A 24,232-nucleotide genomic window follows, 5' to 3' on the forward strand; every position below is an offset into this window, starting at 1 on the left:
TTCTTATTTGTTTGGGGTTTTTTTTTTTTTTTTTTTGACAAGATTTGTTCAAAGGATATTTGCCATTGCCTTCCACAGAGGCTGAGTGCATGTGACTTCCCCAAGGTCACCAAATGGATTTCATGGCCAATCGGGGAATCAAACCCAAAGTCACAGTCCAACATGCAAACACTATGCCATTTTGGCTACCATGGTTCCAAATATATAGCTCTGCCTCAAACACTTGGGTCTGGCTGTCTGTATAGAGAGCTGGGCTTGCAACTTGTGCAGCACATACTGCTTTCCACAGGGAATGGATAGCAGTGACAATAATGAAAATAGCAGCGCTCAGGGAAAGGAAGGCAAGTTGCCAATGAATGAAGGGTACATCTAAGCCCTGCTGTATCTTAGCTTTGCTTGTGATGCTGTTTCTGCCTGGATCTCTCTGCAAGCCTCATTTGCCTCCCAAAAAGAAGCACTGAGGAGATTTGAGGGTATGAAAATTGAGAACAAATGTCATGTGCTTGTTCTTCATGGTGGCAGAGCATGAACAATAAGGAGCTGCTCTCTTTATTACTGCCACTGAGACCATTATTTCTTAAATGGAAGGGGTGGAATTAATCTGTTTTCTAGCATCCTCTTATGTTTATTAATGAGGAACACTTTAAGTATAAGGGATAGGGATATCAACTATGGTTGTCCACTTGAAGATGTTTTTGTTCTGAGAAAGATAATTATTTATACCTTCATAATTTGCACACGAAGAACCAATTCAAGACTTGTTTTCCTTTTCAAAAACCTTCTAATAACATCTTCCACTTATATATCCTCAGGAAATGTATAGGCCTTTTCAGGCAATTATTATTGCCTTGGAGTTTCCAGGAAAGGTATGAAATTGATGTAAAACCTTGTTTGGCTAAACATGTCCTCAGTGTTCTACATAGTCACAAGCCTCATCCTAACGGGGCTTTCAATTACATGATGGTGTTTTTGTTTGTTTGTGAAGTCAGAAATGACTTCAAGTCATTTCCGACTTATCGAGAACCTAAGGCAAACCTGTCACGGGTTCATCTTGGCAAGATTTGTTCAGAGAGGTTTGTCATTACCTTCCTCTGAACAAGAGTATGACTTTCTCAGTCACCCAATGGGTTTCCATGGCCGAGCCAGGATTTAAATCATAGTCTCCATAATCATAGTCATAGTCCAATATTGAAACCGCTACACCATGGCTCTTTTCCAGTTATATGAAGCTCTGTGATTTTTCAGCCAAGCAAGATTTCAGCTTCTTCGCACCTTATCTGACAACTAGTGCTGTAATTATTTGCTAAATTTGTTCTTGAATGAAGGAAAGCATAATTTTAGCAATTTTCTTAAACAGTGAAAGGTCTTTAAAACCTGTGTGTTTTTTAAAGACTGTTTCCAGATCAGGACTTATTCTGCCCAACATTTGTATGTTGCATTTTTCTGTAAAAAAGCCAGCATTTTCTATGCAGAGAATAACTGTGCAGTAAATATTGTTTTTTTACTCAAAAATACCATATGTGAATTTTGTGCAGAATAAGTTTCAAACTGCACAGGCTCTTGTCAGTCCTTGACTCTGCTTGTCAGGGTCTCATGGCACTTGGGAAATATGTTTTTCCACTATTTTTCAAATACTTTTAAAAATATTTGTTCCACTCAGAGAAGGGGAAGTAGACAAGACATACTGGAATATACAGGAATCTTGTACTACATAATTCTATTCTAGAATATAGGACTTCTGTGGCTCAGTCACTTGTTTCTGATAAAGGCCCACAAAAATTCTTTTATTGTGGAGTTTACAGATTCTTTTTGGCCAGTCTACCAGTATTTTTATGGTGCTTCTTTTGTTTCCTGGATGATGGTTCAAATTCTTCTGTAGGTACCATATTTTCCGGCATATAAGACGACTGGGTATATAAGACGACCCCCAACTTTTCCAGTTAAAATATAGAGTTTGGGATATACTCGCTGTATAAGAGTACCCCTCTTCCAATGTACACCAAATAAAAATTTAAAAAAACATCAGATTTGACTTCAATATGGTAATTTAAATTCAAATTCTTATGACATGCAGGTACTTAGCAGGAAAACTTGTTGTATGCAAAGCCTGTTTGGATTGGTCAGTTCTCCCTGCCTGCCCAGCCCTCCCTGTCTCCCAGATTATCAGAGCGGTAGCGCAAACACGGCTCTTTTTTCCATACCTCAGGTGTCTTGGACACCTGCATCTTGCTCTGCCCTTCACTTACACCTTCCCGGTGAGGCGCCCCCTCACCTCATCATCGGGATCGCATTAAGTCACTTCTTTCCACAAATCCTGAGTGGATTTTCTTCTACTGTACTTGTAGAGCATCACCCTTGCTGCTTTCATTCGGTCGCCGCATATGGCGGGGATGTAGCCATGGCCGCTTTTGAGCTCCCCCCACCATATGCGGTGACCACAGATTCTCCAGTTCAGCTCAGAGGTTTTAGCATCCGCCCTATAAGACAACACCCGGCGTATAAGATGACCCCTGACTTTTGAGAAGATTTTCCTGGGTTAAAAAGTAGTCTTATACGCCAGAAAATACAGTATTTGTCTGTATGTAGGTTTTCTGTATATTGTGTTGCCCAACTGTTGGTTTGGTTGGTGGATGACCAGGACATCCAAGAATGCCAATGTTCCTTCTTTTTCTTTTTCCATTTTGAATGTTTGGATTTTGGGGTGGATATTGTTCAGATGATTCAAAAACCCAGTCAGATCTTCTTCTCTGTGACTCCAGATGCTGACAGTGTCATCCACATATCAGAACCATGTTGTGAGCTTTTTTGGTGCCCACTGAAATCCATAAACATCTGGATAATTTCAACCGGAAAGAGGAAACCCTTAAGTGGTCAAAGTTTGGCTACCAGTCCTGAAAAATAGCAAAATAAGGACACAGCAAATGCAAATGAGAAACCACCCAGGGTCAGGGGCTTTCCCAGCAGATAATGATCAACAAGTGGCAGAAACTAATCTTTTTGCATATCCTCCCACCCTGAGGCCCTGCCATCAACAACAGAACAATACACAGATTAACATACAGCTCTCTTCTATGCCAGCAATCTCTGAAACTGTCAGCCACAGATGCTGGCGAAACATCAGGAATAAACTCTTTTAGAACATGGCCACATAGCCCAAAAAACGCACAAACAATTATGGATGCCGGTCATGAAAGCCTTTGACTTCACATTTTTGGGTGCTGTTTCCAGGGCTTGCTTTTCAAACTCTTCCATGTAAAAGTTTGCTATCATGGGGTTTCCCATGGCTACTCCATCTCTCTGTTCATAGAATCTATTGTCCTATGGGAAGTTGCTTGTGGTGAGGCAATGTTCAAACAGGGCTGTGATGTCTTCTAGAAAAATTTGTTGGATAAGTGCCATGATGTCCATTATGGGGACTTTGGTGAACAATGGGGACTTTGGTGAACAACGTTTATTAGTATGTCTCCAAGTTTGAATTTGAGGTTGTTGATTTTTTCTATGAAGTGAGCTGTCCTTAATGTATGGGAGGTTTGCCCTATATGGGTTTGTAATTGTGAGGCCAGAAACTTGGCCAAGTCATATGTGGGGGATCCAATGGCGCTCACTATGGGTCAGAGTGGAATGGAGCCCTTGTGGATCTTGGGAAGTCCATACAGTCTTGGTGGATTTGCATAAACTTTCACGTATGGTTGGCTGAATTGAGGAGTGATTTTGGTAGCTGGGTCTTACTTCAGTTTTTTGTATATTGCAGGATCTAGGGGTTCCTTGATTTTTAGTTTGTATTGTTCTGTTTCCATGATTACTGTGGCATTGTCTTTGTCTGCTAGGAGAATTATGATTTCTAGGTCCAAACTGAATATATACAGTATATATACCTCACTCTCTTCCTTGATATATACCGTATATATACCCCGCTCTCTTCCATGTCAGCATTTTCTGAAGATGCTAGCCACAGCTACCGGTGAAATGTCAGAAATAAACTCTTCTAGAACACAGCCTTATAGGCCAAAAACCCCACAAAAAGTATGGATGCCGGCCGTGAAAGCCTTCAGCTTCACGTTGATCCATCTTTTTTCTTTTAAAATAAAATCTGGTGTTTTTAAAAAAACAAAAAAATCTTTGCACATGTACAGTTGTCAGTTTGTATCTTTCCCAAGCAGTCTACTAACATGTATAATAAACATGTTAAATAAACTGCCATACACCAATGCAACTTGATGTAATTATTTAACCACATCAGTATTTTGCACTGCAAAGAGCTTTAATCAATGCACTAGGTGTGTCACATATAATGGAAAACAAGAGCTCATAAAAGCAAACTACCCTGTTAAATTATTTAAGTGAAGATGCAGGTTTAATGGGAAAGATCATGCTTTTTCTTTTAATTTCTGTCTGCTTTTTCATGTAATTTCTTTCAATTTTCTTTCACTTTCTGCCTCCTGTCAGTAAACGTTGACGTAAACCCATCACTTTTTCACTAGGATGATGGAATATGTAGCCTTGCTGCACTAATAAGCAGGACATCTCACAGAGGAGGAAAAATTGTTCAGCTGCATACCCTATCTTCCATTGTGTGTAAATTCAGAGGACTCCTGGGAGAGCAATGAAGGAAACATACAGGCAAATAATTGATCCTCATTCCCCTACTGAGAATGTTTGAGGACAAACATAGAGAAGATCAGTTGTTCACAACATGCATTAATCAGTAATGGGACTGAGGAACAAGTGACTGAAAACTGCTGCAGACTCAAAATACTCCACTTTCTTTTCCCTTTTCCTTCCCTTTTCAAGAAATGTTCCCATTTAAATCAGACAGAGTAGAATGTGGGGCACAGTTTACACAGGGAAAGGTATCAAAATGAGAAATGACATATATCTAATATGGTCTCCTTTAGCTATGAATTCACAATTACAGTGGAGCTCTTCACGTGTTCTTCTCCAGCACATCCACACATAGAGAAGATCACTCTAAAATATCTGAAAATACCCATATAATAAATGAAAATGGATTTGTTGTATGGCAGGAAACAGTGACAAGGAGCATCCTGAACAGAAGATAATCTTCACAGTTTGGGACATATTGTACGTAAAGAAACTACATGTTGTTTGGGGTTGGGTTTTATAAAGAAAGTGATTTTTTTCTGTGCTTTTCATTATTTCTGTAAAAAATCTCCCTCAAATGTGTGTGTGTGTGTGTGTGCACGCGCGCGCGTGCATTTTGCAAAATAACTCTTGATCATATCTTTTACAGTGGGGTGAAAACTGTAAAATTATTTGTACTTGACAAAGGTCCAAAACACATGGGCCAAATAAAGTGGCTTCTGGCCACTTTGGGGGTGCAGTGTTTAGATAATGCATGCACCCAAAGTGTCTGGAATCTGTGCTGAGGCTGTGCTTATGTGGCAAGAACTGGACCTTTTAGGAGCGGATTAAATCTGCTTCTGCCGGTGGCTGTCTTGAGACTGCAGTGGCAGCCTATTTGGGGAGTGGCCCATACAGTCGCCATAGTCCTCGTGTGAGGCTGCTCCTTCTGGGCTGTGTGCTTCAGTCCAATGAGAACAAAATCTATGGAGTTTTACATTGCTAGGTCACTATGCTATCTAGAGCAGTGCTTTGCCCCACATGCAATTATTTTGGAGAACTGGCTTTTTAACTTGTGACTATTACAGAGACTATTTAAAGACTGGCGTTGTCTCATAAATACAACCAACTACAGTTTTGGGGTATCTTCCAGATGTTCCCTCTACAAATATAGGAAGAGAAGTGATTCTGAATAAGAGATCAGTGTGACCCTTGAAATATTAAAACATTTTGTTATGGTTTCATAGTTAGACCGCTCAAACTTTCCTTTGCTCTGCTATTCAATTTTAATCGTTTTCTACCAGCCATCAATAAAGAAGCATGTTAGCCTACTTGCAAATATAACCAAAGCTGACTTTATTTCACCTGAAATCCTTATAATGGAAAACAGAGCAGAATTAAAGTGGTGACATTCTAAGAAATTATTTTTTTAATCCAAAACTTGTTGCTCACATTATTCATTATGACATAATAAAATCAAGATCAGTAGCATTTATTTCTTATGAGAAAGATCATAGTTATTGGATACACCTGAAATTCTACTCACTCACTAAAACTTCATGACCTGTGTCTACAATTCTTTGTGTGCAGTTTATTATTTCAATATTGGTGTAATTTATCTTTCACCTATATTTTTTAACTACTATGGCTATATACCAAATCTCTTCTGGGTTTCAATCCAGTAAGGAAAACAGATTCACTTAGTGACATCTACTGTGTGTTTTACTTGTGGCTGTTACGTTTCACTTAGGGAATTGTTCATATGAATTTTCAAGCAAATGATGGGACATGTAGAGACTTTGTGGGGGGGGGGGCTGTAAAACAAAGTCATTCCACAGAGAATAGTGAACCAGTGTTTCTGGCTGCCTTTGCAGAAAGTGGTTATGTCATGAAATATGTAAAACCCCTCAAAAGCTTTGGTTACAAAGTTGCCTCCTAAAATTTTAATTGGCTTCAAACCTTCTAAGTCACTGCAATGACTTCAAAGCTATAAAAGAATTTATGTTGAGGCTCAGCAAAAACAATGCAACCATTATTTTGTTTTGTATGAGAGTATAATGAAGACTAGTTTCAAAAATATATTCATTTCCATTTCTCCCTTTATTTCTGAAAGTGCATGTCAAGAGAAACAAGTCTGATGTATTTTAACTTGGAGATTTTACATCTAAATCACAGAAGAAGAGTCTTGAGAGCAAGCTGCTATAACCCATCTAGTCTGATCTCCAGTTGTGAGTAAGAGCTTTCTGTGCATCTCCAAAGCATTCCTAACAGAATAAAACATCATAGCCACTGAGCAAAGTACAGCACTCCAGTTTAGGACAATTACACCTTACTTCTGGCCTGGAAACCTGAGCTTTGGCTGATTTGTTTCAATCGATACATTTCTAGGCCCTCACCTTTTCCCACAGACTTCTGGTCACCTTTTTGCATGCCTTAATTTGAAGACTTGCATGTCCACTACAAATAGAGATAAGGAAATAGCATTCAGACACATACTACTGCTTGTTTGTGAAAAGGATTATTTTTAAGTGTGTGTGTGTTTGTGTGTGTGTTTGTGTGTGTGTGTGTGTGTGTGTTGGGGGGGATCAGAAAGAAAACAAATTTTGCTTAAGTATCTCAGGGCTGTGTTTATATTAGGACTCAGCTGATTCAGTTGCAATAAATTTTGGAACCGATGCCATCATTTTAATACCACAGCCTGAAGCCAGAGGACTTGTAAGAAAAATGCCTCTGATCATGTGAAAGGTACATTTTATTTACAAGTTAAGTCTCCCTTATACTAAAATACTAAACCAGTGTGGTATAGTGGTTTGAGCACTGGACTATGACTTCGGATAACAGGGCTCAAATCTCCACTCAGCCATGGAGACTCTCTCAGTCTCAGAAAAAGGCAAATACAAACCTCCTCTGAACAAATTTTGCCAAGAAAACCCCATGATAGATTTGCCTTAGGTCAAAAATGACTTCAAGTCACACAACAACAGCAACAGCAACAACAACGAGATATCTTGGAGATGGGACCCAAGTCTAAACATGAAATTCTTTTATGTTTCATATAAACCTGATATAGATAGCTTGAAGATAATTTTATACATAAAATTTTAATAATTTTGTGTGTGAAGCAAAGTTTGTGTACACTGAACCATCAGAAAGCAAAAGTATCACTATCTCAGCCACTCATGTGGACAATTTTGGATTTTGGAGAATTTCACATTTTGGAATTCTGGATAAGGGATAGTCAACTTGAACTAATGTTGAGCACCAATGTGTCTGCCATGTGTCCTCATGGACTCACTCACATAGACAGGGTTCAGATTCTCAGACATAGGGCCAAATTGAACAATTTGGGAATCCGGAGACACTCCCACAGAAATCCAACCCTCCTACTTCCCCATAATTTCTTTAGTAATGGCTCCACTCACAAAATGTCTCCCATAATAAAATGGCATCCACAATAAAGCCCAGAATAATAATTTAAAAAACAAAACAAAATATGAAAAACATTAAAATGGTAACCTGTTTTCAGTCATACCAGGTTACTTTCATGTCACTAGGGTAGTGAATCTGTCCCATGTTTTAGTCCAAACTTAAAAGGTTCTACACAAGATAATGAATCATATACTTCAAATAGGTTCAGTAAATTGGAGAGCTCCTTTAAATTTGGACTTAAACCCAAAGCCATTACACTCTGCTGTCTGTTTTCCATCTGCCAACAGAATTATTGTTTCTTTGCTTTACTTAGAACAGTAATTCCCAAATTTTGGTCCTCCAGATGTTTTGGACTTTAGCTCCTATAATTCCTGGCTACTAGCCAAGCTGGCTGGAGCTTTTGGGAGTTGAAGTCCAAAACAAATGGAGGGCCAAAGTTTGAGAATGACTGCCCTGGAACCATGTTGTGCCAGAACCCAAAGATACTATCATTGCTCTCCACTATCATTTTATCTTATACATATCTGAACTAAATTTTCTGTTTCACATCCATCTTTCCCACTCTGAAGATATGTAATTTTCCAAAGAATGTTCACTTCCACATATGCATCACAGTGTAGATTGATACTGTTACTACTATCACATGAGCCTATTCATAATTATGGAGACCGTAGGAAGAGAGATCCATTAGTGGAACAATCACCATTGCCCTACCATTTTGCTAAGGGGTGACAGCAAGCTGGGGATATTTTCTTTTCCCTTCTTTTTCTTATAGAATCATAGAATCGTAGAGATGGAAGAGACCACAAGGGCCATCCAGCCCAACCCCCTGCCATGCAGGAAATCACAATCAAAGCATCCCCGACAGATGGCCATCCAGCCTCTGTTTGAAGACCGCTAAGGAAGGAGACTCCACTACACTTCGAGGGAGTTTGTTCCACTGTCAAACAGCCCTTACTGTCAAGAAGTTCCTCCTAATGTTGAGGTGGAATCTCTTTTCCTGCAGCTTGCATCCATTGCTCCGGGTCCTAGCCTCTGGAGCAGCAGAAAACAAGCTTGCTCCCTCCTCAATATGACATCCCTTCAAATATTTAAACAGGGCTATCATATCACCTCTTAACCTTCTCTTCTCCAGGCTAAACATCCCCAGCTCCCTAAGTCGTTCCTCATAGGGCATGGTTTCCAGACCTTTCACCATTTTAGTCGCTCTCCTTTGGACACACTCCAGTTTCTCAATGTCCTTTTTTAATTCCAGGTGGGGCCTGACCAGAGCAGAATAGAGTGGTACTATTACTTCCCTGGATCTAGACACTATACTTCTATTGATGCAGCCTAAAATCACATTGGCCTTGTTAGCTGCCACATCACACTGTTGACTCATGTTCAACTTGTGGTCTGCTTGGACTCCTAGATCCCTGTCACACGTAGTTTCATTCAGCCAGGTGTCCCCCATCCTATATCTGTGCTTTTCATTTTTCCACCCTAAGTGCAGTACCTTACATTTCTCCCTGTTGAAGTTCATTTTGTTAGCTTTGGCCCAGTTTTCTAGTCTGTTCAGGTCATTTTGAATCTTGATCCTGTCTTCTGGAGTATTAGCTACTCCTCCTAATTTTGTGTCATCTGCAAATTTGATAAGTATTCCCCCAATTTTGTCCTCCAAGTCATAGATAAAGATGTTGAATAGAACTGGGCCCAGGACAGAGCCTTGTGGGACCCCACTGGTCATTTCTCTCCAGGATGAAAAGGAGCCATTGTTGAGCACCCTTTGCGTTCGGTCGGTCAACCAGTTACAAATCCATGTAACAGTTGCCTTGTCTAGCCCACATTTTACAAGCTTGTTTGCAAGAATGTCATGGGGAACTTTGTCAAAGGCCTTGGAAAGGAATTAACTACACCTGGAGCTGGGATATAGGGCCACTGTTTCTGTGGGCATGTTAGAGAACTGAAGGCTCCCCCTCCCTTTCCGCATTCAGTATAAGCTCCTGCTGTCGATGTTTAAAGCCCTCCATGGGCTGGCCCCTCCTTACTTATCAGACCTTATTTCTCCTCACCTTCCTACTCGGGCCCTCCGTTCTGGAAGTCAAGGTCTGCTGTCCCAGCCCAGGATTTCCTCTGCCCCATCTCGGATTCGCCCCTTTTCACTCGCTGCCCCTCACTCCTGGAACCTTCTTCCCCCGTGAGCGAGAGCCATCACTTCTTTAACCAGCTTCAAAACGGAGTTGAAGACCATCCTGTTCCGAGAAGCGTTCCCAGGCATTGCATAATTGTCACTTGCTATTTGATGTTCTTTTGATGTCTGTTTTATTGAATCATTTCCTGTATTGCTGTGTATTTTATATGTATTATCCTAATAGAGAGGCCCCTTCCGCACCACCACTCCCTTTGTGTCGTGTCTTTTTAGATTGTAAGCCTGAGGGCAGGGAACCGTCCAATTAAAAAGATTGTATGTACAACGCTGTGTAAATTTACAGCGTTTTATAAATAAAGGTTAATAATAATAAAGAAGGGCTTTAGATGTACCATTACCCATCTCCAACTTGCCTTACCCAATCATGTTCTTTGTTCCACTATTGCACTGATACTGAAAGTCATTTCCTTGTGACATCAATTGTCTCTTGCCAATACAGTGGGCCCTTGGTATCCACTGGGTCTTGGTTTCAGGACCCCCTGTGGATACCAAAACTCAAAGCTCAACTCCTACAAATGGTGTCTCTTATATAAAATGAAAAAATGAATGTTTGCTTTCTGAAATTAAAAAAAATATTTTCAATCTTTGGATAATTGAATCCGTGGATAAGGAATCCATGGATATGGAGGGCTTACTGTACACTTCTTTCTCAGCTGGTAGCCACAAGTTGATCTTGGATAAGCAACTTCTGAGCCCCAGAAAAGCCCATGAGGCTCACTATAAGTAAACAATTACTTGTAGGCACAACAACAACAACAAATGGAATTACACCGTCTGCTTCCCATGGTTCCTCTGATGGCTTTCCAGTGGGATTTTGATTGTATCCCATGGTCTAAATACCTAAGCTTGAAATAATAATTGTGAATGAAGTTACTCGATATGCACATTTATGCCATGCATTCTGAGCACATTTATGTCATGCATAATTATTATTAAGGTACTCTTGGAGAAATGTAGAGTTCTGGGTCAGAACTATAGCATTTGTGGGAGATCTATTCCTTGATTCAAGCCAGGATTGCTGAATTTCGGGGTCAATTACAGTCTAGTCCATCCTAGGACTTATACAACACCGGAAAAGCTGGGGGATGCTGGTAGGAAGGTCAACACTTTGCTTGTGAGTGCGTGTAAGCCATGAAGTACAAAATTAAAGTGTGCATCTATTATGCTCAGTTTGAGCCCAGAGTTTGATTTCCAAAAGTCCTACGATTTTGAGCACAAAAGACCTTCCAAGAAAAATAATATTTTAGGCTTCACAACAGAGCACAGAGGTAAGCATTGAACATAATTACACATCATAGCTGGTTCTGTTCTGCTTGGCCACAGTAAATAAAACATATTGCATTAACACAGCCATTCCTGGAAAAAAGCAACTCTAAGCCCAGTCCACTGCCTGCAGGACACCTTTCACACTCTCAGTAGGCCCCATTAAAAATCTTCATGTACTATTGTTCAAATTTATCTAGCTCTTGCCTTAAAACTAATAGGATTTTTCTTCCCCACTGCCAGTCCAACTAGCCTATTTCTAAAGCAGGCTCCTAATATTTAGAGTGACACCTCTTTTTAATCTCTAGAGTAACATAATGGGTGGTATAAATCTATTTGTTCTTTTAGCCTACTCTCTCCAATCAAAACAGCAGTCATTCTTTCTTTCTAAGCAGATCTGTTGTTCCTTCTCCTGTCTTCCACTTTCCTTCACTCTGGTGACTGAATTTCTCTAAACCCAGGCTTTCTTTTTGATATCACGTATTTGTTTTGCCCAGGAAATTCAATAAAGACCTTGTCAGGCAGAGTCTTCTACCTATTATATTTATTTTATGAGGGTGAAAAAAGTCTATATCTCATGACTGCAATGGAAGGGAAGTGTCAGAGAGTCAAGCTTTTCTTTGCCGTAAAGACATATAATCAAAGAGGCAATAAAGATCATCCACACCTGGCATTTCGTCATTACAACCGTTTTTCAGAAAAGTAATTATTCACTCAAAGTTAAAATCAATTAAAGGCACATTTCATTTCTAAGCAGTTCTGGGACCAAGATTTTTAAAATTTACACATGGATAAATGTCATGCTTATATTATTGTCATTGTCATAATTATTTTGGGCTTAATACTGAGGAACTAAAAGAGGAAAGGTTGTCATCCTACAGGTAGTTAAGGAGGATATACAGGTATTGTGCTTTAAGAATCATTTTGCTTGGTCTGGATATTTTCATCCTGTATGGAATACTGGGTTGCATAAACAGACATTGATTATTAAAAATAAAGATCATTTTGGGAACATCATTCTTAACATCCAACACTTAGCATTTTGGTTTAGAACTGCTAAAAAGATTGTTTTGTTCCATAATAAGCCATAGTGCTTCACTTATTTTATTGCATCCAGCAGTCGTAGAGGCCAGTGTTTAAATAGGGCTTGAAATTGCTTCATACATTAGCTGTGCTAATTATATCTTCAGCAATTCCTGATAGGTATGAAAATTATGGTATGTACATCCATTATTATTTAAAATAATAACATCAACAAGACACTTAGCACTTATATCACACTTTTACTAAATTGCTGAAACCACTTTATGCATGTTACTGTCAGTAATTCTAACACCTAACTGCCAAATAGATTAACATTATTATCCTCCTACGGATAGGGAGGAACCTACAGAAATGCAGTGATTTAAAGGGTGAGTTGCAATCAGAACCTTGTACATCCCAGTTCATGCTTTCTATAATATTCTTGCAGTGGCCACACAGACCCACAGCCATGTTAACAGCTCCCACTCCCCATGCCCCCATTTGTCACTGCAGATAATAGGATACTGCCAAAATCTGAAGCCCCCTCTGTCATTCATTCTCTTCTCATTTAAAGGGAAAGGAGATGTTCTGCCATGCTAGTCTAGAGGAATCTATCGTACTGAAGAGTGCCCTGGCACTCTTTAACACCATAAAGACCTATTACAGTTGCCACTGGAGTTTGGTAAGAAACAGCAGGAATGGAAATCAATGTGTCTGACAATAATTTGGGTAGTGCTGACTGTGAAGCCTATGGTAGGTTTCTTAGAATCATAGAGATGGAAGGGACTATATGGGCTATCCTGCACTGCCATGCAGGAATACATAATCAAAGCACCCCCGACAGTTGGACATTCAGCCTCTGTTTAAAAACCTCCAAGAAAGGAGACTTCACCATACTGTGAGGCAGCATATTCCACTATCAGTTTGTAGGTTGGTGATGAAGGGATTGCGGTTTCTCAGGACTAGGAAAATGCCCACTCATGAGAAAGATCCAGTGAGCTCCTTTGTAATATTTTACACTTGAATTAATTGACTTATTCAGAAACTGTTTTGTTGGAAACTGCAGTCTGTTTCAAATTTGTTGAAGTTTATATTTTTGAGAAAGCTAAATGTATTTTTTTTTGTCATTCTTCATCATTTGTTCCCATACTTTTCTGTTTCAAGAGCATACATAGGAGAAGTTATTGGGTGTTATTCTGTCTGATTTAGAAGATCAACATCCAAAATATAATGAAGCTATGCTGATTTCAGTGCTGGTCACCATTAGTCAGACTCTCAACAAAGGGGAGGGTCAGCGAGCTTCTAGAAGTCAAAAATACATTAGAAATTTCTGATTGTTTTAAGATTGTTCTGCAAAAAACAAACTAACTAACAAAAAACAATGCCACTCTAGTAACCACCTAGACATAGGTAAATGCCACACTACACTGTTATAGCATTATTACTCCACTTTGGCTGAGAATTCTAAATGAATTTCCATAAATTTCAAATCCCAGGATTCCACAGGAAGCAGCCATTGCAGTTAAAGTGGAATAATAGTGCTATAACAGTGTATTATGATATTATACTAAGTTTGAGCCATCCCAATACTCTTCTCACGTGCCATTTGATCACAAGGCTAATTTTCCACAGCAGACCTCTCTGAAAGAGAGCTCGCTTTCCTTTGGCCTTTCACTGGAATGATCATCGAAGCATACATTTTCTTACATGTTTCCCCCGTAATAACAAGATCAGAATGGTACTGCTCAACAAATGATAATGGCTTTGTAATTCAATTAGTGGAAATACTGCCTTTGGGGGGGTCATCTTCCTTGAGACTCTGCAGTCCAAAAAATAACATAATCATAAATCTATAAGCTAAACCTATTCTTCCACCTCTTGTTCCAAATGTGATGATTTCTTTCAGAGTATATAATACTGTTATTGTGATTCTCAATAGTTTTATATAGGTTGAAAATACAATATCAAACATGTAGCCTAATAGCTCTATGTTCTATCCTTTCCTCTTCTGAAGGCCTTAATGGTCTTACAGTACATTAGGAATTACATTAATTACAAACTAGCAAAAGATGAAAGTACCACCTCATGACAAATTTCTTTTACTCTGACTTGAGTAGTTTTTAGTCATTTCCCCTATATATGTCCATAACCATTCAATGAGCCCTATAACTTCTTTGCTTCTACATTCATCCATTTATTGAAGTTGTAAACCTCTCAGAGATGTCAGAGGACTGTATGACAGAATAAAACAAATGCAAAAAGCTGCAACAGAAATAAACACATTAAATAAAACAGTGACTGACATAAATTAATAAGGAAATCTTTTTCTAAGAAAAAAAAAGATTTGAGTAAAATCTAGAAATACCATTGTGTATGTAGTTATAACAGCATTTCACAGGACAGAAGATACTAAGGCATAACTCCTGATGACCGCCAAGTGGATCTCAGTTCCATGTAAAACCACCAGGGTTGCCTCCTTGAAAGAACTGATTTAAGATGATAAGGGAGTAAGCATTTCCTCAGATATTCTAGCCCTAATATATTTAAAGCCTTATGTCCTAGAATCTAAAGTATGGACTTGGGTGTGTAACAAATAGATAGCCAGCTTCATAATCTCGGCTTCCTTATCTTCAGTGAGAAACGGTATTTTGACACCTGATTAATAAAATGTTTGGACACTGTACAATTTTTTTTTACTTGTTTGGACTTTGGGGAGGGAAAATTTGCCCAACAGGACTGGGATCGGGACAATAATAATTTTGCACAGAAATACTAGATTTTGCATAAAATATTCTCTCCCATAAAATAGTTTTCTGTACAAAACCAAGATTTCTCCATCAAATGTAGTCTTCATAAATACAAATAAATAAATAAATAAATAAATAAATAAATAAATAAATAAATATTTAAAATGTGGAGAACTTGTTATGACCTCACCCAGCAGGTAGGTATGAAAAAGTGATTGATATTGCTACTTGTGCTTTTAGATTAAAATGACCACCACCACTTCTGTCATTCTCTCATTCTCATTCTCTTCTTTTGTTTCTTTTTTTTTCCTGAGAGGCTTCCTGTTTTTAACATCTTTATCAAAATGGTAACAAAATAACCAATATTGGAAGCGTCTTTGCTTATTGAGTTTGGCCAGAGCAGATGCTTGAGAATTTAGGTACAGGTATTTGCTTTTTTTAAAAAAAAGGCATTTACTAAAAATCTTAACTTTCTTTATGGATGGAAGCATTTTAAACATCTGAAAGTGGATGAAAGAGAAACTGTCAAATTCTTTCATGCCTCACAGCTGAAATTCTTCGGTGCTCAATTTATGTACATTTTCATAGCTAATGATGGCAGCAGGGAATTCCTTTCCTCTAATATTAGTCCTGTATTAGATCAGAAACAATGAGTAAAGGTACATGGTTAACTCATTCACCGTGATGTACATCCATAGGTTTCCTAGTTTGTGGAAACTTGGAAATGAAAGAAGACAATAATCCTGTTGCCATAAAGTTTTTGGAATTTCCCCCATTCTTATAAATGAATGGAATCTGACTTTAAAACAACATTGTAAGCATTTCCATAGTGCACTGAGACTGGAAATAGGATATAGATCCTAAAGACAAAAATGGTGTAGAGTTTTTAGTAAAAAAAAATAAAAATAGAAAAACATTTTTACTAAATACAATGCAAAAACTTTGGGATCCCAGTGGAGAGCAAAATGCCAAATGGAGCATATGCTTCTCTGGTCACATCAGGAGGCAGAGATATTGCAGAAACATTTCTGGCTTACTCACAGAAGATGCCAGAGGCCTGGACTGCTGCCTTGGTTCATTTAGGTATAAAGTCCCCTTCAGTTGTGCTGGCAGAAGCATCTTTTAATTATAGAGAATTCAAACATTTTGTTATTCAGGCAGTCTGGCACCTAGAAGCACCATTCACCATCCTCCATATGGCAATGGTCCATCTTTTTCAAATCCCCTCAGAGAAACAGACTCCTCAAAGGCATAAGAAGTGGAACATCAGCCTTACCCCAAGGCTCTAACCTTGACCCACACTTTCTTCCGAATCCAAAATTCATTTGACAATAAAAACGCTTCATTAACTTTCAGTTCTACACAGCCCCAGAAATGCTGCCAGCAAACACACGTTTGCTGTATGGATAAACTATGAAATGTATCTATTTTTAATTATTTTCCCCCAGTGCTGTTCCAGTCTTCCATCATGGCTGTTGTGTCATCTCAACTAGATGATTTTCCAAGATGCATCACTTTGACTGGCAAGTTCTATATCATCTTCCTGCAAATGGCCAGAGAATTAAGAAGTTTTGAGGTTTTTGCAAGCATGACCATACGTACCATCTCAGCTGGTTCCTTCCTAAAACTGTGAGGTCAAATTTATCTCATGTGATCAGGTTTTTAAAGGTAGGTTCTAAATCTCTAGTTTACTCATGTTGCTACAGGGTGTTGAATGGAGGAATATTTTGTAAAAAGGGAGAGAGAGGGAGATGGATGGGAAAGCAAATGAACATGAGGTCAATGCAGGGAAATGACAAATCAAATAAGAAAAACATTGTTTTGTTTTTGTTTTGTTTTTAAAAATTATCCTGTTCTACACTTATCTGTACAGGTTGAATCTTATCCTTATCCAGAATTCCAAAATCCAAAATATTCCCAAATCCAAAACTGTTTACATGGATGGCCAAGATAGTGACACCTTTGCTTTCTGATGGTTGAATGTACACAAATAAAATTATTTTTTTAAATTGTGTAAAAAACTGCCTCCAGCCTATGTGTATAAGGTATATATGTAACATAAAGGAAATTCATGTTTCGACTTGGGTCCCATCTCCAAGATATCTCATTATGTATATGTAAATATGCCAAAATGTGAAAAATTCCAAAATCAAAAATACTTGTAGTCCAAAGTATTTGGGATAAAGGAAACTCAACCTGTTTTATTCATTTGTGACATGATGATGTTCCAAAGTCTCTGTTTGTGTGTGGAGGGAGTGATTTGCTTTAAAAGAATAATAATCAGTAAAAGTTCCAACTTGCAAACCTTTCTTTATCTTGTTTCATATTCACTACAGATGGCAGACAAATTACAATATATATGTATGTCGAGATTTTCACTTTCTTCTGACAGGCAAACAACAACCCTGTGGAATCACTTGGCCTGTATTCATTGTATGGATTAGCCTCCCCACACAGAGGTTTGTGTGCTACATGTTATCTTTTTCATCAACTGCTAGTGGCAGCATGGAAGCTGGAAGCATGAAATGATAGCCAGAGCTGAAATAATTTTTTTTTTTACAATACAGAAGAAAAGAACGTGAGATGGAGATGCCATTTACACCAGCAGCTCTACCCTTAAGATAAATTTGAAAAAAAAATGTTAACATAATAATTTTGTTCAAATAAATATTACTTACATATTTCAGTAGTTAACACAGATAATTCTCTTTGGTAATGTAACAGTCCTGCATTGCAAAAGCTAGCAGGAATCCCTCGTCCTAGGAAGCAGAATCATATCATGCTGTCTTTATACGTACACTCTCATGCAAACAAATACATTCCACTGGTTTTACATTCATTCCTGTCTGTTGTCTTTCACATCTCTGATCTGCCATTTCCTTGCACTGACCTCATGTTCATTTGCTTTCCCATCCATCTCCCTGTCTCTCCCTTTTTACAAAATATTCCCACATTCAACACCCTGACAAGAAAGATGACATTCAGGATTTGTCATTTTTATAGCATAGCACCATCTGGACCACAAACTGTCTCCCCTTTCTGAATCCCTAAGCAAATGATTTCTTCTTTTGTTTATGTAATCTGGCCTTATGGTGGCTTTCCTTTTTTCTCAGTGACCGCATGCTCCCATGAAAATCTCTGGGATAATTTCCGAACAATAGCTAGTTTCAAACTTGAAAAATACATTTAAAAAGTGGTCTGATGTCACACAATCCTGTGTGACAACAAGAGTAGGAATGGATGAATGAACCTGTCTCACATTCTGTAACTTTTACATTTTCCCACAACTTTGTTCCATACCATATGGCTTGTTCCATACCATTTTCCACAAGTTAATTCCACATCAGCTTGATTTTTTTAAAGCCTGCACAAAGATACATATACATTTTCATAGACATTTTCATTCATGTGAAAATTTAAGTGCATTGTTGCATATAGTTTTCCATAAAAATACAAATTTCTACAACCACTTTAACGTGATATGTGCTTGTTTCTGTGACAAGATCCTACATAAAGGAGACAGAGAGTTACTTTACATTTACAGAGTTGTGCTGTGTTGTATAACATTGTGCAACAGAATGCTGTTCTGTACATGCATGTGTAATGCTCATCTATACAAGTACTACACAATGCACACCTATATGTGCAATGCATGTGTGTTGCATGTGCAACTCAGACTTTACAGTCTTGAATGAAATACAGATTATCTACATTAGGCAAAAATAAAAAAATAAAAACCCCAACACCTTCGATAAAGAAACCTACAGATCTGTAAGACACAAACAGGATTCCAGCCTATGTATATTTCACTGTTTACCAACATAGTATTTGATTTCTTTAGATGCTAGTAGCTTGCAATGTACATTGTATTGTGGGCTCCTTGGTATCTGCTGGTTTGGTTCCAGGACTTTGGTTCCAAAGTCCATGGATATTCAAATCCTATTAAATACAGTGGATAGTAAAGTGGTGACCCTTATATAAAATGGCAAAATCAAGGTTTGCTTTCTGGAATTTTCTTATTTTTTGAATATTTTCTAGCTGTGGATGCTTGAATCAGTGGATAAAGGATCCATGGATATGGAGGGCCAACAATATATCTAGAATATTTTATGAATTAATTACACACAGATTTTTTTTTTTACAAAATCCACAAATCTCTAATAGTAAATATAAATTGATGGCAAACCTAACAGTAAGAAAGTAATAATGATCTCCAAATACTTTCAGCATAAAACCTACAATTTTGGAAATATCTAGGGGAATGACCACCCCTATTCTGCTCTTCCTCCCTTATATACAAAAGCCCTACCAATTCTGCCTGTTTCAAGGATGAAATGTGCCTGGAAGGGTGGAGTAGCTTGGCACGTCTAACATCTATGACTTTGTCGAGCTATAAAAAGGCCCAAGACGCTGTATTGATGTGCAGTATGTGGACTGCAATTCATCCAGTGCATATCTGAACCATTAATTTGCAAACACACCTCAGACAGACATCTTACAATAGAGTATAAGCAATGGTTCTCAAAATGAAGGCAGGCCAGGGCTTTCCTGAAAGCTTCATGGAGAAAGATAGTTCTGTCCATTCACCTATGCATAAATTATTACAGGGTATCTGGATATATCATTAAAATACATGAGTCATTAGAAAAGACAATAATGTTTGGTAATATTGAAGGCAGTAGGAAAAAGAGGATGACTTATTTACATGCAGATAGACTCAATCAAACAAACTTCAGCCCCAAGGTTGAAGACATGAGGAGGATAACTTGGTAACTTGGAGGTTTCTCATTCATAGGGTTGCATAAGTCAAAGTTGACATGATGGCAACTAACAATAACAAACCCTTAGAGAACTGTTCCCCTATTATGTGACCATCTATTTCCTAGGGAGGGTTGTTTTTTCTCCTCCATTCTTGAAGAAAGAATTGTGAAAAACTCTTCTTAGTGAGATCCAGAATCCCTTCTCTTTTGGAGTTTTGTGTTTACCCATTTCCCTACTGCTATTTCCTCTCCTAAAGGAGAATCCCTTCCAAATGGCTGATAACTGCAGGTGGAAGCATACAAAGATAAGGCCCTTTTTCAAGCTAATGACTCATTCCTAATGAAACAGAGCAGACATGAGCACAGAATGACTATCACCTATAGGGAGCCAAATTGACTCTAAGTGGGATGTTTTAAGCTTTGCAGGAGGCATCTAAAACTACTTTAATTTTTTTATCTCTGTCCTGTAGGTATCCCAGGGAGCAGTAGAGAAGCAGCTGAAAACTGTGTGGAAACAACATTTAGATGAGTATTTCTGTAAGAACCCCCCACCACCACCACCAAAACAAAACAAAAAAATTCAAGCAGGGATAAAACAATGGCTTCTATGGTTATATTATGTTCAGGTTTCTCCACAGCAGCCTAGTGACATACATGTATCTATAAGCCACAAAATGCCTAGGGGATAATTAAGTAAAGGTAATGAGTTGGGTCACATAGCAGTTAAGCTACACAGCTTGATATTTTGGAAATATAGCTTTGATCCTGCCAGTCATGTAGAGCATCTCTAAGAAATGCACAACACTGTTCTAAAGATATTTTCTCTTTCTTCTTAAGCAGTGCATGAATGTCCCCAGATATACGAGGCTCGATTTTAACAATGTGGCAGAAAATGGCTTTCTGTTTAAATGTCCGTTCTGGAAGGTTCTGCTCAGAGCTTGGGGCGGGGGCGGGGGGGAGGAAGTGGACTACATATCTCAGAATCACCATCAATCTGACCAGTGTATGCATTGACTGGGATTTCTAAGAGCTGAATTCCAAAAAGTAACTTCTTTCCAGTGTTTGATTCAGTCATACTGACTAAGCAAAAGCTATTTTAAAGCTAGCTTTGATCTTTATCATCTGAGGTTTCTAGGAAACACTACATGAAGTGGAGAGAAAATAAATTTGTACCCAGGGTGTAACACAATTAAAGACTTATACACAGAATAAATGTGTGGCTTTGAATAGGTAGTTTGATGGATACAAAATTAGAGGATTTATCCTCTTGTTCATAGGACTGCAAGACAAGATTGGTTAAGATTGGTTAAGGAATTTTTAAAGAACAAATAATGGCAAATAGAGAACTATGCATGCTGCAGTTAATAATGAAGATCAGGTATGGTACTCATTTTAAAATGATTCAAAATATTTTGAATCTATGCCACCTGTAATCATAGTGTACAAATTATATTGGTAAAATTAAGATACATATTCTCAGAAAGATCTGTACAATCTAAAAAGTTTTAGTGAAGCACAGAATACAAAACTGCTTGCCTCTTACCAGTAGAATCTGTTTGGTGTTACAGTTTCCTGGAGAAGTAGCCATCTTCTTCCAAATTCCACTGAACTGTACAACTAAAAATAATAATCAAGAAAATATATTTTTAAAAATCTTCTTTCAGCAATTTTGTTTGCTTAAATTATAGACACAATTATTCCCCATTTCCATGTTTGGAAAAAAAATCCAATTAAGAATTAAAAATGCAGAACGACTCTAGTTAATCCAGGTATGTATAGCACATAATTTTTTGTTTGTTTTACTGAAGCCTTTAACCTGGCTTGTTTTGTTGTGGCATTACATTGCAACAAAATGTGCCCAGTCTAGAAGATACTTCAAGCATGAGCTGATGGCAGCATAATACACTAGTCTATAGCAGTCCACTATGATTTGCACTGAATCAGAGTTGCTCCACTTGTCCAGCACAGTCAGGGAAGCTGATGGGCAGCAGAGTGGCTGCACAGTAGCAGCACTTGCCCTCCTCCATTATCTAACAGCAAATTCAGAGACTCACCTTGCAGAAGTCTTCTGTGATCCCTTAACATGACATAATTATAGGGCTATGATTCCACCTTGACTCCCATGTCAACAGCCCGTGGAATCCTGGGGTTTTTACTCTGGTGAGGCTGCAGAGCTCTTTGGCTTTGGAATTCTAAATTCCACTCCTTAAAATGCCATGTCCAGGATTCTACAGGATGTTGTCATGGCAGTTAAGGAGGGATGGTGGTGTTATAACTTTGTAGTGTAAAGGGGATTCTGGTGAGGGAGAGTGATGCCTCATAGATGTTGGCAACACCATTCCCCTGTGTTTCGTACTTATGTTGGTGCTGCCAAGTATCTTTTTTTTTGTCTCATTCTTCCAAATCTACCTGTAACCAGTTCATGCAGATGCTTTGTTCTTTAAAAAAAAGAGTGTGAGTGAGAAAGAGAGACCATACAGCTGCTGTGTCTGATGGCACTTCCTACTGACTCTTCAGCTACACAAAACTGGCAACTGTAATTGCTGAATACTTCACAACCATAATTGAAAGAAGAAAGAAACAAAGCTGTAGGGGCAAAAGAACCAATAATGGCCATTACTTTCATTGGGTTGTGTCTCACGTGTGGACATTTTTAGACACTGTTCTTATTTATTATTATTATTATTATTATTATTATTATTATTTATATAGCGCTGTAGATTTGCACAGCGCTGTACATAAAATAATAAATAAAAAAGAGTAAACCTGCCTATGGCATACAATCTGAGAAATAATAGATTAATATGTATAAAATACATAGCAATACAGGAAATAATTCAATAAAATAGGCAACAAAAGAACATCAAATAGCAAGTGACAATCATGCAATGCCTGGGAACGCTTCTCTGAACAGGATGGTCTTCAACTCCAGTTTGAAGCTGGTTAAAGTAGTGATGGCTCTTGCTCGTGGGGGAAGAAGGTTCCAGGAGTGAGGGGCAGCGAGTGAAAAGGGGCGAATCCGAGATGGGCCAGATGAAATCCTGGGCTGGGACAGCCGACCCTGACTACCAGAACAGAGGGCCCGAGTGGGAAGGTGAGGAGAAAGAAGGTCTGATAAGTAAGGAGGGGCCAGCCCATGGAGGGCTTTAAACGTCGACAGCAGGACCTTGTACTGAATGCGGAAAGGGAGGGGGAGCCAGTGAAGGGATGCCAACACAGGAGAGATATGGTCAGAGCAGTGGGCAGATGTGATAATGCGTGCAGCTGAATGCTGGACAGAAATTAAAGGACGGAGGTGAGAAAGAGGAAGCCCAGCCAGGAGGATGTTACAGTATGTGTGAATGCCCTTATAGTGAAACAGTCTTCTGTTTTTTTTAAAGGTGGATTCCAGGCTGTAATGGGAAACAAGTCAGGCAACAATATGTTAACTTGTCACACTTGCTAAGTGGAAAAGATAAAGCAGAAGAAATCTCAAAATCTCTTTAGCCTGAGAAAAGGAATGGAGAAAGAGTGGTGTGTAAAGGTAAGAAAAATATCCTGTTTGCACACTAATTGACAAGGTTGTCACAATGTCAAAATTGCAACATTTTGAGTTTCATCACAGCAAATCCTATAAGCCTAGAGATACTATCTTAGTTTGTGTCAAGAAAAAGTTGCAGAATATATATGCTGGAATGATATATTAAAACTTCTTGATGTCTTTTTCAGTGGACTTGGAAAAAAAACCTACAAAATTGTGTGTGTGTGCATACATGCACGGGTGCATGCAAAAACACATACACAATCATAAATCCCCAGAGTGTTTTATCTTTCAGGTTGGATCAAGTTGACAGTGAACTACTGGAATGGTATTACATTTTTTTCCTTGAGTTTTCATTTATTGGTTGGGAGACAAGAGGAGTGTCTGCTGCAATTAGGCAGAGAATAGAAGAGTAGAGGGAAGTTATTGATCACTGCTACATCACAAAAAACATACAGTGAATTTAAACTTGTCAGAGTGAAAGCACAGTCTGGCAACCCACTGGGTTTGAGCATCACCTTGACAAAGTTAAGCACTTTCAAATGTCTTTGAATTCAGCAGAGAGGAGCTAAGATCGATAGAGTGGCATAATACTAAAACCTGGCAACCATGTGCAGCTTGTAGCTCCCATGTCTGAGGGGTGGTGAATCTGTCCAAGTTTTACTCTGAACTATATGGGAGTTATTGGACATGTTTTAACCCTTTGCCTACAATAGTTCAG

At 38.5% G+C, this 24,232-nt stretch overlaps 1 protein-coding gene across 1 annotated transcript in view; it reads right to left on the minus strand.

Moving 5' to 3' along the window:
• Nucleotides 1-24,232, minus strand: part of SORCS1 (sortilin related VPS10 domain containing receptor 1) — a 539,126-nt gene that overhangs the window by 150,114 nt on the left and 364,780 nt on the right. Inside the window, exon 5 of the mRNA XM_089508330.1 lies at nt 21,535-21,608. Coding sequence (XP_089364456.1) covers nt 21,535-21,608 — 74 coding nt within the window. The remainder of the gene's footprint in view (nt 1-21,534; nt 21,609-24,232) is intronic.

Source organism: Sceloporus occidentalis, unplaced genomic scaffold (assembly GCF_023333645.1).
Source record: "Sceloporus occidentalis isolate IW3139 unplaced genomic scaffold, rSceOcc1.0.p SCAF_2, whole genome shotgun sequence".
NCBI classification, from domain to species: Eukaryota; Metazoa; Chordata; class Lepidosauria; order Squamata; family Phrynosomatidae; genus Sceloporus; species Sceloporus occidentalis.